We start from the raw sequence: 18,750 nt of genomic DNA on the forward strand, positions 1-18,750 counted from the left end.
GTCTTTCCTCTCTCGAGATTGCCTTGCCTCACCTCCGTCTTATTCTTTCTAAATTCTATTCTGTAGGGATCAGCTCAAATTTCATCTGCTTTATGAAACTCCAGTTGATTAAACTGTCCTTTCTCTGTCATGTAGTACCTATTTATAAGACTGAGGATCCTATGTTATTTACTTTTTCTACCTACTAACCAATGAACTCTCAGAGACAGGAAGTATTTGTTATTATTGTTATTACTATTAATATTTCTGTCTTCCTACTGAGTAGGAGGCAGACTTATAAATAAATAATTATGATATAACAATTAAATGCAATGATTCCTATAATAGGAAGCACATGGGAGGTCATTATTAACATTTTCTCAGGGTGTTGGGGAAGGCAGCATAAAGTAAGTGACATTTGAGGCAGTCTGAACATAAGTAATGTTCACATTCCAGCTGGAGAAAAGAGCAGGTGCAAAGACATTGGGTGGATTAAGCAGGGCCTGTTTGGGAGATGGCTGGTAGCATATTGTGGCTTAAGCCTACATACATGCATGCAGAGAAAATGAGGCTGGAAAGGCATAGTTGGAGACTGATCTGGAAGAGCCATTGTATGTTTTGCTAAATAGTTGCAATACTTAATTTTTTTGCACTATATTTGTCCTAGGGAGCATTAATATATGTAGTAATGTCACACTGGTTAAACAGATTTTAACTGTATTTAATATCAGAAGTTAAAACCCTCTGAGGAAATTCTGTTTTTGTTTTCATATCAGTGCTTAATTTTGAGAAATTCCTTCTTTCTTTACCTAGTGAAGAGATTTACATGTATCAAAAATGTTTTCTTTAGTACATTCTCTGTCATCAAAAGTTTTTTTTTTGAGGAAGATTAGCCCTGAGCTAACATCTGCCGCCCATCCTCCTCTTTTTTGCTGAGGAAGACTGGCCCTGAGCTCACATTCGTGCCCATGTTCCTCTGCTTTCTGTGTGGGACGCCTACCACAGCATGGCTTGCCAAGCCAGTGCCATGTCCACACCTGGGATCTGAACTGGTGAACCCCGGGCTGCCGAAGTGGAACATGCACACTTAACCACTGCACCTCCAGGTTGGCCCCTGTCATCAAAAGTTTGTCAGGAGTCTTTTAGTGCCAAATGTCAGCCTATTTTGGAAATAGTTTGGTTTTCAGAAGCCCTGATTTTACTGCCCTAGTTTTAATGGATTTTTTCTGTAGTTTCTCAAAAAGTATTCTCAAGTTTAGAATAGTAACATGTAGATTTTTGAAATTTTACTTAAAAATGAATGTTTTTATACATGGTGTATCTTTCTTTCCTAGTGCAATTATATTTTCATACCTTATAACAAATGTATTATTCCTAATGGATCTAATCATAAATGATATTTTATACATGAGTCTTTTTTTTTTGTAATTTAAAACTATCCAGAGAACTAAAGTTTGCAGCAGTGTTCAGTTGAGTAATTTTCTTCTACTTCTTTTCTTGCTTAAGCTCTGTTGTGAGATAACACAACTGGTGCTTTTCTCCCTCCTATTACCAGTCCTTCTTAAGAAATTTGAAATGTTCATTCTTTAGAGATTCTTATAAAATGTTATGCTTGCAATTAATTTTACCTTCCTTTGTGTGTCTGTGAAAGTACTTCTCCATTGTAACTAGCTTCTTTCGAAATATACTGCTATAACTGGTCTACTGTCATTGTTGAACTATGGATAGCAAAGAATTTAATTATTGTAATTCTTTGACATTGTTTGGCTTCTCTCTTGTGTATCTTCTCTACATTTCTTAAATTCATGATTAAGCTGTATGATGAACATGTTGTGAAAGTAGAACGTAGCTTCCCTTCATGCCCAAGTCATAAAATTAAGTGAAGAAGCAGTCAGACTGCATACTTTGGCTGTTATTTCTTGTGAATTGTTTTTGCACTTGGAGGAATGTTAGTTTCTGTTAAGCTCCTGAGTTCTGGTGATATAGAATATAGACTTTAGGAAGTGGGGAAGTCTTATCCTTCATTATTTTACAGAACTTTGGAGTGTTGAATTAAAGTCAGGATTCCTGGTCCCAGTTCATGGTTGGATATAGATATTCCTTATGTTCTGTAGCTTCTCCACTGCATTAAAGTAGAAGCCTGCATCCCTCTTCCCCCACCCCAGTGTCTTGACTCCCTCTAGCCTCTGTTGGTCTATGCTTTAGATTATGCTAGAAGAATACTTTCTTTCTCTTTACTTTTATTTCTCTGATAGAAGGCACATAAGTTTTACTTACGGATGATACTGAAAAGCCATATACTATCTAATACTACTATAAAATTAAAGTGTATGGGGCCAGCCTCCTGGCCTAGTGGTTAAGTTCGGCGTGCTCTGCTTCCGTGGCCTGGGTTTGGTTCCTGGGTGCGGATCTACACCACTTATCATCGGCCATGCTCTGGCAACAACCCACACACAAAATAGAGGAAGATTGGCACAGATGTTAGCTCAGGGCAAATCTGCCTTAGCAAAGAAAGAATTTAAAGTGTATGATGATAGGTCCAAACACGTAGTGAACCATATACAATTAGTTGAGGCAGTTCATCTTCCGTTAGCAAATGCATGATCACATTCTCTGGTCAAGCAAAAGTCAGATGCCCCTATGTAAAAAAAAAAGGAAAAAATCATAGGTGAGATTACTACATTGTGAAAGGATTTAACATTGTGACCTAATATTTACTCTTAAGGTTTTATGACGACATAACTAAAATGTCTATTTTCTCTTTAAGTCCTTTCTATCACTAGTGATACTGACTTGTAGAACTTTCAAATGTCAACTAGAGAAATAAAGAGAGGGAAGTGGGACTCTTAAGGGCCAAATACTTCACGTACTTTACTCATTTAATTTTCGTAAATCCCTTATGAGTTGTAGGTAATTATCCCCATTTTACAAAAGAGAAAACTGTGGCAAAGAAAGGTTATATGACTTGTCCTCCCAACAGTAACATGCAAATAGATTTTTTTCTTTAAAATGCTTTTGCTTTATTTTTTCATGGTAGAATTTTTTTGACCCATCTGGAATTCATTATTATTAAGTATAACTCAAAAATCTTCTCCATAGTGCTGTCCAGTTACACAAACAACATTTACCTAAGAGTGACACTTTTTGTCAGCCCCATCTTGCCCCTTGGCTCACTATTGAATGGGCAGTTCTCTTGCCTTTTCAGTGCAACAAGTCCTTTAGCTTACGCATTGATTAATGCTATTTCAACTCATTGGTGTTAATTATTGAGCTCTTACAGTGTAATTCACTTAGGATGCTTTTAGTCACAAGAAATAGAAAACCCAATGCAAATTGAGTTAAACCATAAGGAAAATTTATTATCTCAAGAAAGTATCAGTAAAGTGGCTGCAGAGTAGGTTAATTCAGTGGTTCAACAAACATCAGGACCCACGTTCCTTCTGTCCTTTAGCTCTGTCATCCTCATTGTGTTTGGCTTTTTCCTCTGCCAACTTCCCTTGAGGCTGCAAGATGGTTGCTGTTGTTTAAGGTGTCACATACAGACATGACAATTTTTCATGAAAGGAGAGGCTGGGTCTTAGTTGTCTCTCTTTCAAGAGAGAAGAAGCTTTTCTCAGAAACCTTTCAGTAGGTTTTCCCTCATGTCTCATGTGCCAGATTATTGCCATGTTCCTGTACTTAAGCTGAACACTGGCAAAAGTAATGGGCCTCCATGTTTTACTTAAATTAGACTAATCAGAACCAATCTTCTGGAGCTGGATAAGGTCTCTCCCTCATTGGAAGCTCATAGTCTCATGGAAGAGGGTAGGTGCCCTGAAAAGAAACAAGGTTAAATTAGGAAGGTAGAAGGGGGTAATAATTGTTGGGGTAAGAAAGCCCACAGTATCTGCCATGCTATGAGTAAAACATGAGGTATAATAGAGAAAACATAGGATTTTGAGTGAGAACACTAGGTTTGAGTCCTTGCCAGTAATTAGAAGAATGACTTATGATTTTCTATTAATTTCTGTTAGTTTTTTAAAGATTTTTTTTTTTTCCTTTTTCTCCCCAAAGCCCCCCGGTACATAGTTGTATATTCTTCATTGTGGGTCCTTCTAGTTGTGGCATGTGGGACGCTGCCTCAGCGTGGTTTGACGAGCAGTGCCATGTGTGTGCCCAGGATTCGAACCAACAAAACACTGGGCTGCCTGCAGCAGAGCGCGCGAACTTAACCACTCGGTCACGGGGCCAGCCCCTTCTTTTTTTTTTTTTTGAGGAAGACTAGCCCTGAGCTAACATCTGCCAATCCTCCTCTTTTTTTCTGAGGAAGCCTGGGCCTGAGCTAACATCCGTGCCCATCTTCCTCTCCTTTATGCTTGGGACCCCTACCACAGCCTGGCTTGCCAATCTGTGCCATGTCCGCACCCGGGATCCGAACCAGTGAACCCTAGGGCCGCCAAAGCAGAATGTGCGCACTTAACTGCTGCGCCACCGGGCGGCCCCAATTTCTGTTACTTTTTGAACAGTATATCTTGGTTTAAATATACATTGTTATTCTTAATTCCTAATTTCATTTTTAAGAGAGTCAGGATATTTTAAATTATATTTTCGTCGTGGTCATGTTATGTCTATAACTACTAGAAAGAGTATTTTGATTTGGACACAGCTGACTAGCTAGCTCTGTGGCGTTGCACAAGCCAGTTAATATTTCTCATTATTTGCCTTGGCTATAAAATGAGTTGGTTAAACAAGGTAATTTTTGAGGTTCTTTTTTGTCCAACATTTTGTAAAACATATTTGGAGTAAGATTGGAGGCAGTTGTTTTCAGTATATTTACCAAAGAGAGCATGTGAGTAAAATTTAATATACTTTTCCCTCACTTTTTAGTGTTTTATTTGATATCAGGAAACAATTTAAGCTATTATAAATTTAGATGTTCTGAGCCTTTTAAAACTGGAAAGTGCCTTTTGAAGTAGATGTTTACTAGGAGCTCTTAAAATAATAGTTACAAAGTATAATAATATATTGAGGTTATTCCATTATACCTACTTGCATTTCCTAGACAAATTTAAGGTATCAAAATTTGGTGTAAAATTTTTCTTGTGTAGGTAATAGTACTTGCACTCCTCTATGGTCTGTATAATTTTTTGGAGTGACACAGTGCACTGAAGCTTAGTATCTAATCTAAGAAGAATATTGCTTCTTGAATAATGTAATGCTTTTGCTGTTGAGCGTAAAAATCATTGGTTTAACATACATACTTTTTCTTTTTTTCTTTTGAGGACGATTAGCCCTGAGCTAACATCCATCACCATTCCTCCTCTTTTTTGCTAAGGAAGAGTGTCCCTGAGCTAACATCTATGCCCATCTTCCTCTACTTTATATGTGGGATGCCTACCTCAGCATGGCTTGATAAGTGGTGCATAGGTCTGCGCTGGGGATCTGAACCAACAAACTTAACTGCTATGCCACCAGACTGGCCTTGGTTTACTGTACATTTTGTGCCAACTTGTTCAGATCATTCTATAAGATGCTGTGGGAGAAAACGAGATGTTGATTGTGGTTTCTGCCTTAAAGAACTTAAAAATCTGGTCAAAGGTGTTTTTTTCCTCCTAAGGAAGATTGGCCCTGAGCTAACATATGTTGACAATCTAACTCTTTTTTTTTTTTTCGGCTTGAGGAAGATTAGCCTTGAGCTAATATCTGTGCCAGTCTTCCTCCACTTTGCATGTGGGTCACCACCACAGCATGGCTGACAAGTGGTGTAGGTCCCTACCCGGAAACCGAACCCACGAACCTGGGCTGCCAAAGCAGAGCATGCTGAACTTAACCACTATGCCATGGGGCCAGCCCCCCCTTTTTTAAATATTCATATTTAATTTGCCTTTTCCTAGAAAATAGTGAATTCCAATACTTATTGGTTTGGTTATTCAATTTAAAATAGACCAAGCATTAGCTGGTCTTCCTAAAAGTCAAGTTCTCATGTGAAAGTTCTCATCTCTTTTCTTTAAAAAGAATTAATATGCAAAATAAATATTCAGTTGGCTTATAGAACTCTAAGAAATGTATCTCAGGGATAGATGAACTTGCTTCAGAGGAGGAGCTTTTTCTTCAGATCTGTACAAACTTCTGAATTTTGAAAAGCCAGTATAGGGTGGGTTGGTCTCTTAAAGCAGTGAATAACATTGGTATTACTAGCCATCTTCTCCATGGTCAGTTTCCAACTTATGCAGTGATATATTTTAAGGCCTGTTTAAATTTTACTCTACTTTTTGTTTTCCTAGCGGGACTATTTTAAGTCTTGTAAAAGCTGAGTAATTCACACTCGTGGCTTAATACAAAGTGTAAAGTCTGTATATCCTCTGGCTTTAATTTTTCATTCTATCTTTTATGAACATGACTGTCCAGGGTCGAGTCTTCCTTTGCTGCTTCTGTTCTTTTCTTTTTTTTTTTGGTAGAAATATTGACCCTGAGCTAGTATTTGTTGTCAACCTTCCTCTTTTTGCTTGAGGAAGGTTGTCACTGAGCTAACATCTGTGCCAATCTTCCTCTATTTTTTATGTGAGTCGCCGCCACAGCCTGGCTTTATGAGCAGTGTGTAGATGCAGGCCCAGGATCTGAACCCGCAAACCCTGGACCGCCAAAGCAGAGTGCGTGAACTTAGCTACTACACCACCGGGCTGGCCCTTGCTGCTTGTTTTTATTCTTGGGCTCTGCTGGAACAAACTTAATTTCCCCAGCTAAATAAAATAAAAATTACTTGGGATTATTTGCATGTTCCTCCTGCTACATGACAGGATATAATCTGAATAGATGCATTTCCACTTCAACACTGATTAGTACACCTTCGCATTGCCCTGTACTTGCTTAGATAATATTTAAACATCCACCGAACAGTAAAAACTAAAGTTTGTCCTTTACTAATGATTGCCCTAGAAAGTGCTTCAAAGAAAGAAAGAGAACCCTTAGGAAAACCCAATATGTTTTTGTAATTAAAAAATTATCTAGGGACCAGCTTGGTGGTGCAGCCGTTAAGTTCACACACTCCACTTTGGTGGCCAGGGGTTGCTGGCTCTGATCCCTGGTGCAGACCTGTGCACCTGCTCATCAAACCATGCTGTGGCAGGCATCCCACATATAAAGTAGAGGAAGATGGGCATGGATGTTACCTCAGGGCCAATCTTCCTCATCAAAAAAAAGAGGAGGATTGGTGGCAGATGTTAGATCAGGGTTAATCTCCCTCAAAAAAAAAAAAAAAAAGGAAAGGAAAAAATGTATCTAAGAATTTATTTTATACTAAACTTCACATTTTAGGAACTGCTACTTAGCTACTACCTTGTGAAATACTTGTAGTCACAAATATAGGCCATTTGTTTTTGCTGAGTGTCTGTGAAACAAAGATATGTGCACTAAGTAGAAGGGGAAGTGAAAAATAAAATTTCATGCCCTTATGAGGGGAAAAGGGCATAAGCTGAAGTCACTTGTAGCCAATTTTTGGTGATTTTGCTGCTCCCTGGCCTGGGAGAGAGTTAGAAGGTGAAAATTTATTTCATCCCTATATGAAATAAAAACAAATATTTTCTTGTCCTGGTACTCATGTAGCCTTGTAGAAGGTGTTAAATGAATGCAAGATGTATGAGAGAGGGCAAATTAAATGTCAAAGCATATGTTTTATTCTTTACTCATAAGAAAGGAAAGTGTTCATGGTGTGATCCAAAAAACTAACTGTCTGTTTGTTTATTTGTTTAGGATGGATTGGATGCTTTGGTATATGATTTGGATTTTCCTGCCTTAAGAAAAAACAAAAATATTGACAACTTTTTAAGCAGATGTAAGTAATTTTTTTGTGGAGGTTAATGACAGATTGTATGTAACACAATCTTGACTTAGATCATTTTAAAAAATTTCTTTTTTTCCTTCTGTCTACTCTTTGGTTATTTCATCAATAATTCGTACCTAAACTGAGTAGAAATGCGAAAGAAACCGTATTAGTCAGTTTGTGTACCAATCAGGAGAATCTATAAAATATTTTGCAGGGAAGGGACTCAAAACAAAGTGGCTCAAATAAGTGTTAAAATAAGCATATATGTACCTGCACATTGAATTTCAATAATGTTATATTTATCCTCTATTTTTCTTCTGTAATGAATTAGCTGTATTTTAAAACTGCAGTTAAGATTAGATTATATATGAAAAGCTCTGCTACCATAGACTTATAAGAATTTTCTCCATGAAAGCTGGCTTATATTTAAGTTTTACAGATGTTGTTTTCTGAAAACTTTTTTGGATTTTGATATTAGATACTATCCTTTAAAAATTTGATTAAAGAACTTATTAAAATAGTTTTAAAATTTTAATCTTAAAGAATTGGGAATAAGATGTACATCATAAAGTCATCCCCACTCTGTTTCTTTATTTCTGTTCCTAAACCATACATATTGATAGATTTAGGTTGGGTTGGTTTTTGCATTATCTTTCAATTTTGGTTACATATATTTTGTCAGAAAAGTTTTATTTTCTAAATAGTTAAATCTTTTTACTTTGTTGTAGTTTCTTTTACACTTTGAAATCTTGCCTAAGAATTTTACTTAACAATTCTGTTTTCTTAGTTTTTCTGTTTTTAATGAAAATATTTATTCAGCCTTAATTTTACTTTGGGATATGGTGCCAGATTCTGAATTGGGAACTTTTTAAGTATGAAAGTTTTCTTGATTTCTCACATCTTACTGAAATGCCAGGAAAATTTTATTACTGTTTATGGGGTTTTTTTTTTCTTTTTGGTGAGGAAAATTGGCCCTGAGCTAGTATCTGTTGCCAATCTTCCTCTTTTTGCTTGAGGAAGATTGCTCTGAGGTAACATCTGTGCCACTTTCCTCTCTTTTGTATGTGGGATGCTGCCACAACATGGCTTGATGAATGCTGTGTATGTCCACTCCCAGGATCCAAACCTGTGAACCCTGGGCCACCAAAGCAGAGTGGGCTAACTTAACCACTATGCCACCGGGCCAGTCCCTTTAAAAAAAATATTTGTTTTCTTTCCTGAGGAAGATTTGCCCTGAGCTAACATCCATGCCAATCTTTCTCTATTTTTTAATATGTGGGCTGCTGGAACAGCATGGCTGCTAACAGAGTGGTATAGTCCATGCCTGGGAACTGAACCCGGGCCGCTGAAGCAGAGCAGGCTGAACTTTACCACTAGGCCACCGAGACTGGCCCTACTGTTTACATTTGCTTACCTCTCTGCTTAACACTATAGCAAAAGATGGAGAAACTTGGCCATTTCTTATTTGATGGGAGGCAAAGGATAAATGCTTACTAGTACGAAGGAGGGTGTGTAATTTTGTAAAGTTGGGTAGCAAGAATTGAAACACATGCTTTCTTAATCTATTACTCCTTTTGCTGTGCAAATTGCTGCTTTCGTAATATTAAGTATACCTTTATATTATGTTTTATAAATAGACATATCAATAACCACAGTAGAGATAAGTAAAATAAAATGAAAGTATAAAGCTGAAGTAAACTGTTTTAACTGATAAACTTGTGTAGTTTAGTCTGGTTTTTAAATTGGAGAAAAGTATGGAGAATAATATAGCAATTTTTTTTATTGTGGTCATAATAGTTTATAACACTGTGAAATTTCAGTTGTACATTAATGTTTGTCAGACAACATATAAATTTTCCCCTTCACCCCTTGTGCCCACACTCCACCCCTCATCCCCCTGGTAACCACTAAATTGTTCTCTTTGTCCTTAAGTTTGTTTATATTCCACATATGAGTGAAATCATATGGTGTTTGTCTTTCTCTGTCTGGCTTAGTTTGCTTAACATAATGCCCTCAAGGTCCATCCATGTGGTTGTGAATGGGATGATTTTGTCTTTTTTTATGGCTGAGTAGTATTCCATTGTGTGTGTGTGTGTGTGTGTGTGTGTGTGTGTGTGTGTGTGTATACACCACGTCTTCTTTATCTGATCATCAGTCAATGGGCGTTTGGGTTGCTTCCACATCTTAGCTATTGTGATTAATGCTGCAATGAACATAGGGGTGAATAAGTCTCTTTGAATTGTTGATTTCAAGTTCTTTGGGTAAATATCCAGTAGTGGGATAGCTGGGTCATATGGTATTTCTATTTTTAATTTTTTGAGAAATCTCCATACTGTTTTCCATAGTGGCTGCACCAGTTTGCATTCCCACCAGCAGTGTATGAGGGTTCTCTTTTCACCACAACCTCTCCAACATTTGTTGTTTTTTGTCTTGGTGATTATAGCCATTCTAACGGGCATAAGATGATATCTAAGTGTAGTTTTGATTGGCATTTCCCTGATGATTAATGATATTGAGCATCTTTTTATGTGCCTATTAGCCCCCTTTATATTTTCTTTGGAAAAATGTCTGTTCATATCCTCTGCCCAGTTTTTGATTGGGTTGTTTGTTTATTTGTAGTTCATTTGTGTAAGTCTTTGTATATTAGGGTGATTAACCCGTATCAGATATATCATTTGCGAATGTTTTCTCCCATTTGGTGGGATGTTTTTCATTTTGATCTTGATTTCCTTTGCCTTGCAGAAGCTCTTTAGTCTGATGAAGTCCCGCTTGTTTATTTTTTCTTTTGTTTCCTTTGTCTGAGTAGACATGGTATTTGAAAAGATCCTTTTAAGTCAGATGTCAAAGAGTGTACTACCTATATTATCTTCCAGAAGTTTTATGGTTTCAGGTCTTACCTTCAAGTCTTTGGTTCATTTTGAGTCTATTTTTGTGTATGGAGAAAGCTGGTGGGCTACTTCCACTTTTTGCTTGTGGCTGTCACGTTTTCCCGGCACCAATTATTAAAGAGGCTTTCCTTACTCTGGTGTATGTTCTTGGCTCCTTTGTCTAAGATTAGCTGCCCATAGATGTGTGGTTTTGTTTCTAGGCTTTCAGTTCTGTTCCATTGATCTGTATGCCTGTTCTTGTACCATGATATAACAAAATTTTAATAGGTCATATCTAGCATCAGGTAAAAATTGTGACCAAGGAACCTTTATACCAGGATTGCAAAGTTAGTTTGAAGTTCAAAAATCAATTAGTGTAATTTACCATATTAACATATTTAAAAATATCTGTAATATCATCTCAAAAGATACAGAAAAAGGACTGATAAGACTCAGTATCCATTCTTGATTAAAAAATCTCTCTGCAAACTAGGAATTGAAGGAAACTTTCTTACCCTGATAAAGAGAATCTACAAAAAACCTACAATTCAGATTGTATTTAATTGTGTATGACTAAATGTTCTACCAAGCTTGGGAAAAGGCAAGTGTGTCTTCTCTCATCACTTTCATTCAACATTGTTCTGGAAGTTTTTGACAGTGCAATAATGTAAAATAAAGAAAAATCATATAGATTAAAAAAGAAGAGGTAAAATTTTACGTATTCAGACAAATGCTTTTCTGTATACTAAATCCTCAGGATTCTACAATAAAAGCTAGAAGAACTAATTAAGTTCAACAAGGTTGCAAGTTAGAAGATTAGTATACAAAAAGCAATTGTATTTCTCTATATTTAGCAACAAGCAATTTGAAATTGACATTATAATATATAGCACCATTTACAGTAGAAGCAAAAACATGAAAAATTTAGGGATAAATTTGGCAAAATATATATAAGACCTGTATACTGAAAACTGCATAATATTACTGAGAGAAATTAAAGAAGACCTTACAAAAAAACAAGCAGATAGTCAATGTTTATGCATTAGACGATTTGATATTAAAATGTCAAGAATGCCCAAATTAATTGATCTGTAGAATCTGTGTCTTCTCAGAACCTAAGCAGACTTTTTTGTGTAAAGTGACAAGCAATTTTAAAATTGTATGGAAATCTGAAGGATCTGACGTAGTCCAAACAATTTTGGAAAGTAAGAGCAGATTTGGATGATTAACATTACTGGATTTCAAGATCAAGACAGTATAATGTTAATGAAAGAATAAGCACATAAATAAATGAAACAGAATAGAGAGTGCAGACATAGACCCATACATATATGATCAATTGATTTTTCAACAAAGATGATATGGTAATTCAATATTCAAGCCTTACTTCGCACCATATACAAAAATTAACTCAATATGGTTCATAGACCTAAATGTAATAGCTAAAATTATAACATTTCCAGAAGAAAACAGAAACTATTTGAGACTTTGTTAGGGAAGAATTTCGTAGATGGGACACAAATAGCACCAACCTTTTTTTGTTTTTTTTTCCTGAGGAAGATTCACCCTGAGCTAGCATCTGTACTGATCTTCCTCTATTTTGTCTGTGGGTTGCCACCACAGCATGGTGGCTGGCAAGTAGTGTAGGTCTGTGCCCAGGAACCAAACTTGGGCCCCCAAAGTGGAACACACCAAACTTAACCACTAGGCCCCGGGGCTGGTGCCCTGCACAAGCCATTTAAAAAAAAAAAAAAAAAAAAGATAGATTAGACTTCATCAGAATTCAAAAGTTTTCTCTTCAGAAGACACTGCTAAGAAAAAGCTACAGACTGGGAGAAAATAGTTGTAAAATATGTGAAAGGGCAAAGAATAGTCTTTCAACAAATGGTGCTCAGACAGCTGTATATCCATAGCAAAAGAATGAAGTTGGACTCCAGACTCATACCATATACAAAATTAATTCAAAATGTAAAAACTAAAACTATAAAACTCTTAGAAGAAAACACAGGCGTAAATCTTCATGACCTTGGATTAGGCCATTGTTTCTTAGATAATCTAAAGTACAAGCAGCAAAAGAAAAATAAGTCGGACATCATCAAAATTAAAAACTTCTGTGCTTCCAAGGACACTATCAAGAAAATGAAAAGACAACCCATAGAATGGGAGAAAATATTAGCAAATCGTAACACTGAAAAAGGATTGGTGTCTAGGATATGTAAAGAAGTCTTACAGCTCAATGATAAAAAGACAACCCAATTTAAAAATGGTCACAGTGAGGCTTGCCCAGTGGTGTAGTGGTTAAGTTAATGTGCTCTGCTTCACGGGCCCGGGTTTGAGGGTTCGGATCTGAGGTACAGACCTACACACTGCTCATCAAGCCATGCTGTGGTGGCATCCCACATGTGAAATAGAGGAAGATTGGCACAGATGTTAGCTCAGGGCCACTCTTCTCAAGCAAAAAGAGGAAGATTGGCTATGGATGTTAGCTCAGGGCCAGTCTCCCTCACCAAAAAAAAAGCGGTCAAAGGAATTGAACAGACATTTCTCCAAAGAAGATACACAGTGCCCATAAGCACATGAAAAGCTGTTCAACGTGATTAGTCATTAGAAAGTTGCATATTATCACCACAGTGAGATACCAGTACTTAACTATTAGGGGCTGGCCCCGTGGCCAAGTACTTGGGTTGGTGCACTCTGCTTTGGCAGCCCGGAATTTCGCCAGTTTGGATCCTGGCGCCACTCATCAGGCCATGCTGAGGTGGCATCCCACATGTCATAGTGAGAAGGACCCACAATTAAAAATATGCAACTATGTACTGGAGGGCTTTGGGAAGAAGAAGGAGGAAAAAAAGAAAAGAATAAAATTTTAAAAACTGACATTGTAAGTGTATATGAAAATGTGGAGCAACTGAACTCTGACACTTTGCTGGTTGGTTTGTAAAATGGTAAGGCACTTTGGAAAACAATTTGGCATTTTTTCTTGTAAAGTTATACATGCATTTACCATATGACCCAGGAATCTCACTCCTGGGTATTTATCCAAGAGAAGTGAAAGCATGAATTCACACAAAGACCTGTATGAAAATGTTTAAGAAGGCTTTATTTATAATTGCTGTAAAGTGGAAGCAACCCAGCTGCCCATTAGCTGGTAAGTGGATAAGCAAATTGTGGTACATCCCCCCATATGGAACATTCAACAGTTAAAAAGGAGTAAACTACTGATAGGTGCAACATCATCAGTAAATCTCAAAAGGATTGTGGTAAGTGAAAAAAGCTAGGCACAAAAGGTACTTACTGTATGATTCCATTTACATGACATTATAACATTTTCCTTCTGAAATTGTATTTATGTAATATTTTACATAGAGTAATATATTTTCATAGGATAGTATTTTACATACTGCTGAAATTCATTTATGTGGATATTTATAGCTTTCATTAGTGTGTACATTAAAATTATTTTACTAAAGGTAAATGTTTTGTTTTGAATTTCTTTTTGCTGACATACCAGATGTAGTGATCTAAGAATACACCTAGAGTATGGTATAAAATCTTTCGGCTTAATAATAATTCGGCTTAAGTCTCAGTAAAATATAGCAGCTTTAAAGTATAGCAAGCAGCTTGAAATATTTTGAACTCCAGGCTTAACTGTATTACAAGCTGTTAATTTTCATCTCTTTGTGTTGAAGAATGTATGGAGACTGAAAGGAAAAAGAGAATCTGTGACCATTTAACTGAATAATTAGTTAAAAATAGAAAGATTTTCTTTTCTGGACTCTGGTGTATGATAGCTAAATGATGAGGACTATAAAGAAAATGTTTATCAGCCTTACATAACTGATAAAGATTTTAAAGTGAACTTTAAGTAGGAGTTAGAGAGATATCTAGATAAAGTGAACTATCTTGGTGGGAGTTAGTCACATTTTTAAAGAAACATGTTGGGGAGGGGGGCTTTGGGAGGAGGGAGGTGGAATTTGGGAACAGTAATTATGACTGTATATGCTTGTAAACCATTATGAATGTCACTGAGACTTTGGGGTACAAGATTCGTAATTATGATATGTTAGTAGAAAAGCATACTTATTAAGCAAATCTTACCAGTCTAAAAGAAGGTAATGGAGGAGGGAAGAGCATTGTATGAAGAAAATCCATGAACCTGAGTAAACATGTGGTAGAGAGTGTTTGTTTGGATAAAGAAAATAAACCCAGAGATGATGTTTTATGGTTACATACTATAGCTTTCCTAATACAGATTACAAAAGTGGCATAATAGCTATGGTAGTGATGGTATAGTAGTTATCCACTTATAAAAGCATACAGAACAGTTAATGAACTTTTTATTTGCTTTGCTGATAATTTAATTATTGAGGAAGTAATGAGAGTAATTGCTATTCTAAGTTTGTGACCAAAAAAGAGGAATTGGTTAGCATTTGGGATGTGACAGAGACCTTGAGACAAAGCATTCAGTTTACTCTAAGACCAGGGTTTCTCAATAGTGGCACTGTTGACATTTTGGGTCAGATAACTCTTTGTTGTGGGATACTCCTTCGCGTTGTTGGATGTTTAGCAGCATTCCTGGCCTCTATCTTCTAGATGCCAGTAGCACACTCTCTTCCTTCCCCAGTTGTGACAACTAAAAATGTCTCAAGACTTAGCCATATGTCCCCTAGGAGTCAAAATTGCCCTCAGTTGAGAACCACTTCTGAAGACCTTATATTAATGAAGGAAAGAAATGCTGGGCACAGTCAGGCATATGCCCCAAGCTTAGAAAATTTAATGAAAAGATAAATTCTATTAATAGTGATTCCAAGTGAAGGATTAAATTTCAAGAAGGTGTAAATAAAAGAATGTTGCAGCCAAAGAAACCAGAGTTATTCCATACGGAGTTCTCAGTTCCAATTGGAAACATATGAATGAGCATGTCAAGTATGAGTACACATCCAGGAATAAATGCAAAAGAGTAGTATAAATCTATAGAAATTATGTTAGGCCAAAAGCCTTTGATAAACCAAGATGTACGAAAAGTTTCTAAGACAACAAAAGTAACTTCCCCGCTCTAACCTTTCCTCATTTAGAGTTATGAGTTCAAGAAGTATGAGAAAATGGTAAATTCACTACATGAGACCATTTATTCTTGAAATATTTTTTGAATGTCCAGTCACTAAAGACATGAAAAATAAGACAGTGTTTTTTGTATTTTTAAACTGTAGATCTTCCCATCTTGTGGAGGGAAATACACACAGAAGTGAATAATAATGTATATATCCATCTTTATAATAGTGGAAGTTTGTAGAGAAAGTAATGATACACAGCTTGAGGGAGTAAAGAAAACTTCAGAAAGAATGTTATATTTGAGTTGAGTCTTAAAGGATGGGCTAGATTTCTCAATTGAGGAAGAACAATTCAGGCAGAGAGGGAACAGCATTTATTAAGTCAGAGAGCCATCCAGAAGTATGTTATCTTTGAGTTTGGTATAAATTGAACTTGGTTTATGAGCGGGAAGGGGTAAGGAGGACAAATGGAAGAACAGACTGAAATGACAGATTGGAACTTTTGGGTTAATGGATTGGATGAAGAATTACTTAGTGTATCATTTTTTGTTTTCATTATTCTCATGATTTTTAAACTTAAAGGAATTGAAGTTCAGGGAAAGAGAAAACATTTGAGTACTTTAAATTAGTTTACATCCCCAGATCGAGGCAGACGACACCCTAGAATATTGAATTAACATGCTGATGTGATTGAGGATCCTTAGGAAAAACTTTGGAGAAATGTGGAGCTGCCAGAATATTAAAGATAAGTAAATGTTCTGATTGTGAACCAAAGAAAAGGCCGCTAAATGTAGATTTCTGATTAGTGGCAGTCTTCAGACAGAGGCCTAACCTTTTCTTTGTCTTCTACTACGACTACTCTTGTTCAGGCTTCATCATCTCCGCTTGAATGATTGCAGTAAGTCTTCTGTCTAGTCTCAGTGCATCTACTTTTGCCCATTTACAGTTGCTTTGCTACATTGCTGTCAAAGGATTCATTTTTAATTACACATTTAAGTCAAACCTCATTCCCAGCCTTTTGGTAGATTTTCTTCTCTTTTCTGGAGTTCATAATAGTTTATAACATTGTGAAATTTCAGCTGTACATTATTATTTGTCTGTCACTATATAAATGTGCCCCTTTAGCCCTTATGCCCACCCCCTTGCCCCCACCAACACCCTTCCCTTCTGGTAACCACTAATCTGTTCTCTCTGTCCATGTGTTAGTTTATCTTTCACGTGTGAGCGAAATCATGTGGTGTTCGTCTTTCTCTGTCTGGCTTATTTTGCTTAACTTAATACCCTCAAAGGTCCATCCATATGGTTGCAAATGGGACGATTTTGTCCTTTTTTATGGCTGAGTAGTATTCCATTGTATATGTATACCACATCTTCTTTATCCAGTCATCAGTTGATGGGCTTCTACGTCTTGGCTATTGTGAATAATGCTGCAGTGACCCTAGGGATGCATAAGTCTCTTTGAATTGTTGATTTCAAGTTCTTTGGATAATATCCATCAGTGGGACAGCTGGGTCATATGATATTTCTGTTTTTAATTTTTTAAGAATTCTCCATACTGTTTTCCATAGTGGCCGCACTGGTTTGCATTCCCACCAGCAGTCTGGGAGGGTTCCCTTTTCTCCACATCCTCACCAACATTTGTCATTTTTTGTTTTGGTGATTGTAACCATTCTAATGGGTGTAAGGTGATATCTTAGTGTCAGAGTGTACTACCTATATTTTCTTCTAGGAATTTTATGGTTTCACATCTTACTTTCAAGTCTTCGATCCATTTTGAGTTAGTTTTTGTGTATGGCAAAAGATCATGGTCTACTTTCATTCTTTTGCATGTGACTGTCCAGTTTTCCCAGCACCATTTATTGAAGCGACTTTCCTTTCTCCATTGTGTGTTCTTAGCTCCTTTGTCGAAGATTAGTTGTCCATAGATGTGTGGTCTTTTCAATTCTGTTCCATTGATCTATGTGTCCGTTTTTGTGCCAATATGATGCTGTTGTGATTACTATCTCTTGGTAGTATATTTTGAAGTGAGGGATTGTGATCCCTCCAGCGTTGTTCCGTTTTCTCAGGATTGCTTTAGCTATTCAGGGTCTTTTGTTGCCCCATATGAATTTTAGGATTTTTTGTTATATTTCCGTGAAGAATGTCTTTGGGATTTTGATTGGGATTGCATTGAATCTGTAGATTGTTTTAGGAAGTATGGACATTTGAACTATATTTATTCTTCCAATCCATGTGCATGGAATATCTTTCCATTTCTTTATGTCATCATCGATTTCTTTCAGTAATGTCTTATGGTTTTCATTGTGTAGATCTTTCACCTCCTTGGTTAAATTTATTCCTAGGTATTTTATTCTTTTTGTTGAAATTGTTAATGGAATTGTATTCTTGAGTGCTCTTTCTGTTAGTTCCTTATTAAAATATAGAAATGCAACTGATTTTTGTAAGTTGATTTTGTACCCTGCAACTTTGCTTTAGTTGTTGATTATTTCTAATACTTTTCTGATGGATTCTTGAGGGTTTTCTATACATAAAATCACGTCTGCAAACAGTGAGTTTCCCTTCTTCCTTGCCTATTTGGATTCCTTTTATTTCTTTTTCTTGCCTAATTGCTCTGGCCAAAACCTCCAGTACTATGTTGAATAAGAGTTGCTGGAGCAACAGATGGGCACTTTCTTTTGTGTGTGTGATCCCAGGGCATTCTCCCTCTGCCCTTGCTGTCTGCTGTTCTGGGGTGCTGGCTTGGTGATGACACCCCGGTAGTAGCTCTGCCCCCTCTGTGTGGAGCTTTCTCACAGGCTATGAGGGAATTTGGAGAGCGAAGGTGTTTCTTCAAAGAGCTGCCCCTCCCCCTTCTTTTCTCAGAGCCGCTGTGGTCCCTTGCCATAGATCACTGCCGGGGAGGGAAAAGAGATCCCCTTACCGGCTTCCACTTCCTCCTGGGGGTCTAGCACCTCCTCCTTCAGATGTATGGCTGCCTGGGTCTCTCAGACATCTTTTGTGTTGTGTGAATGTCCTCTGTTGGTTTGTGAATGTCCTTTTCCTTGTGTGTTGT

The 18,750-nt window shown here is 36.9% G+C and overlaps 1 protein-coding gene across 2 annotated transcripts in view; it reads left to right on the forward strand.

Annotated features, from left to right (window-relative positions):
* ROCK1 (Rho associated coiled-coil containing protein kinase 1) overlaps positions 1–18,750 on the forward strand; it is a 160,832-nt gene that overhangs the window by 27,015 nt on the left and 115,067 nt on the right. For both annotated transcript variants that reach the window (NM_001163985.2, XM_014727604.3), the window contains exon 2: positions 7,708–7,789. In NM_001163985.2, coding sequence (NP_001157457.1) covers positions 7,708–7,789 — 82 coding nt within the window. The remainder of the gene's footprint in view (positions 1–7,707; positions 7,790–18,750) is intronic.

The sequence above is a fragment of the Equus caballus genome, chromosome 8 (genome assembly GCF_041296265.1).
Source record: "Equus caballus isolate H_3958 breed thoroughbred chromosome 8, TB-T2T, whole genome shotgun sequence".
Taxonomy (NCBI): domain Eukaryota; kingdom Metazoa; phylum Chordata; class Mammalia; order Perissodactyla; family Equidae; genus Equus; species Equus caballus.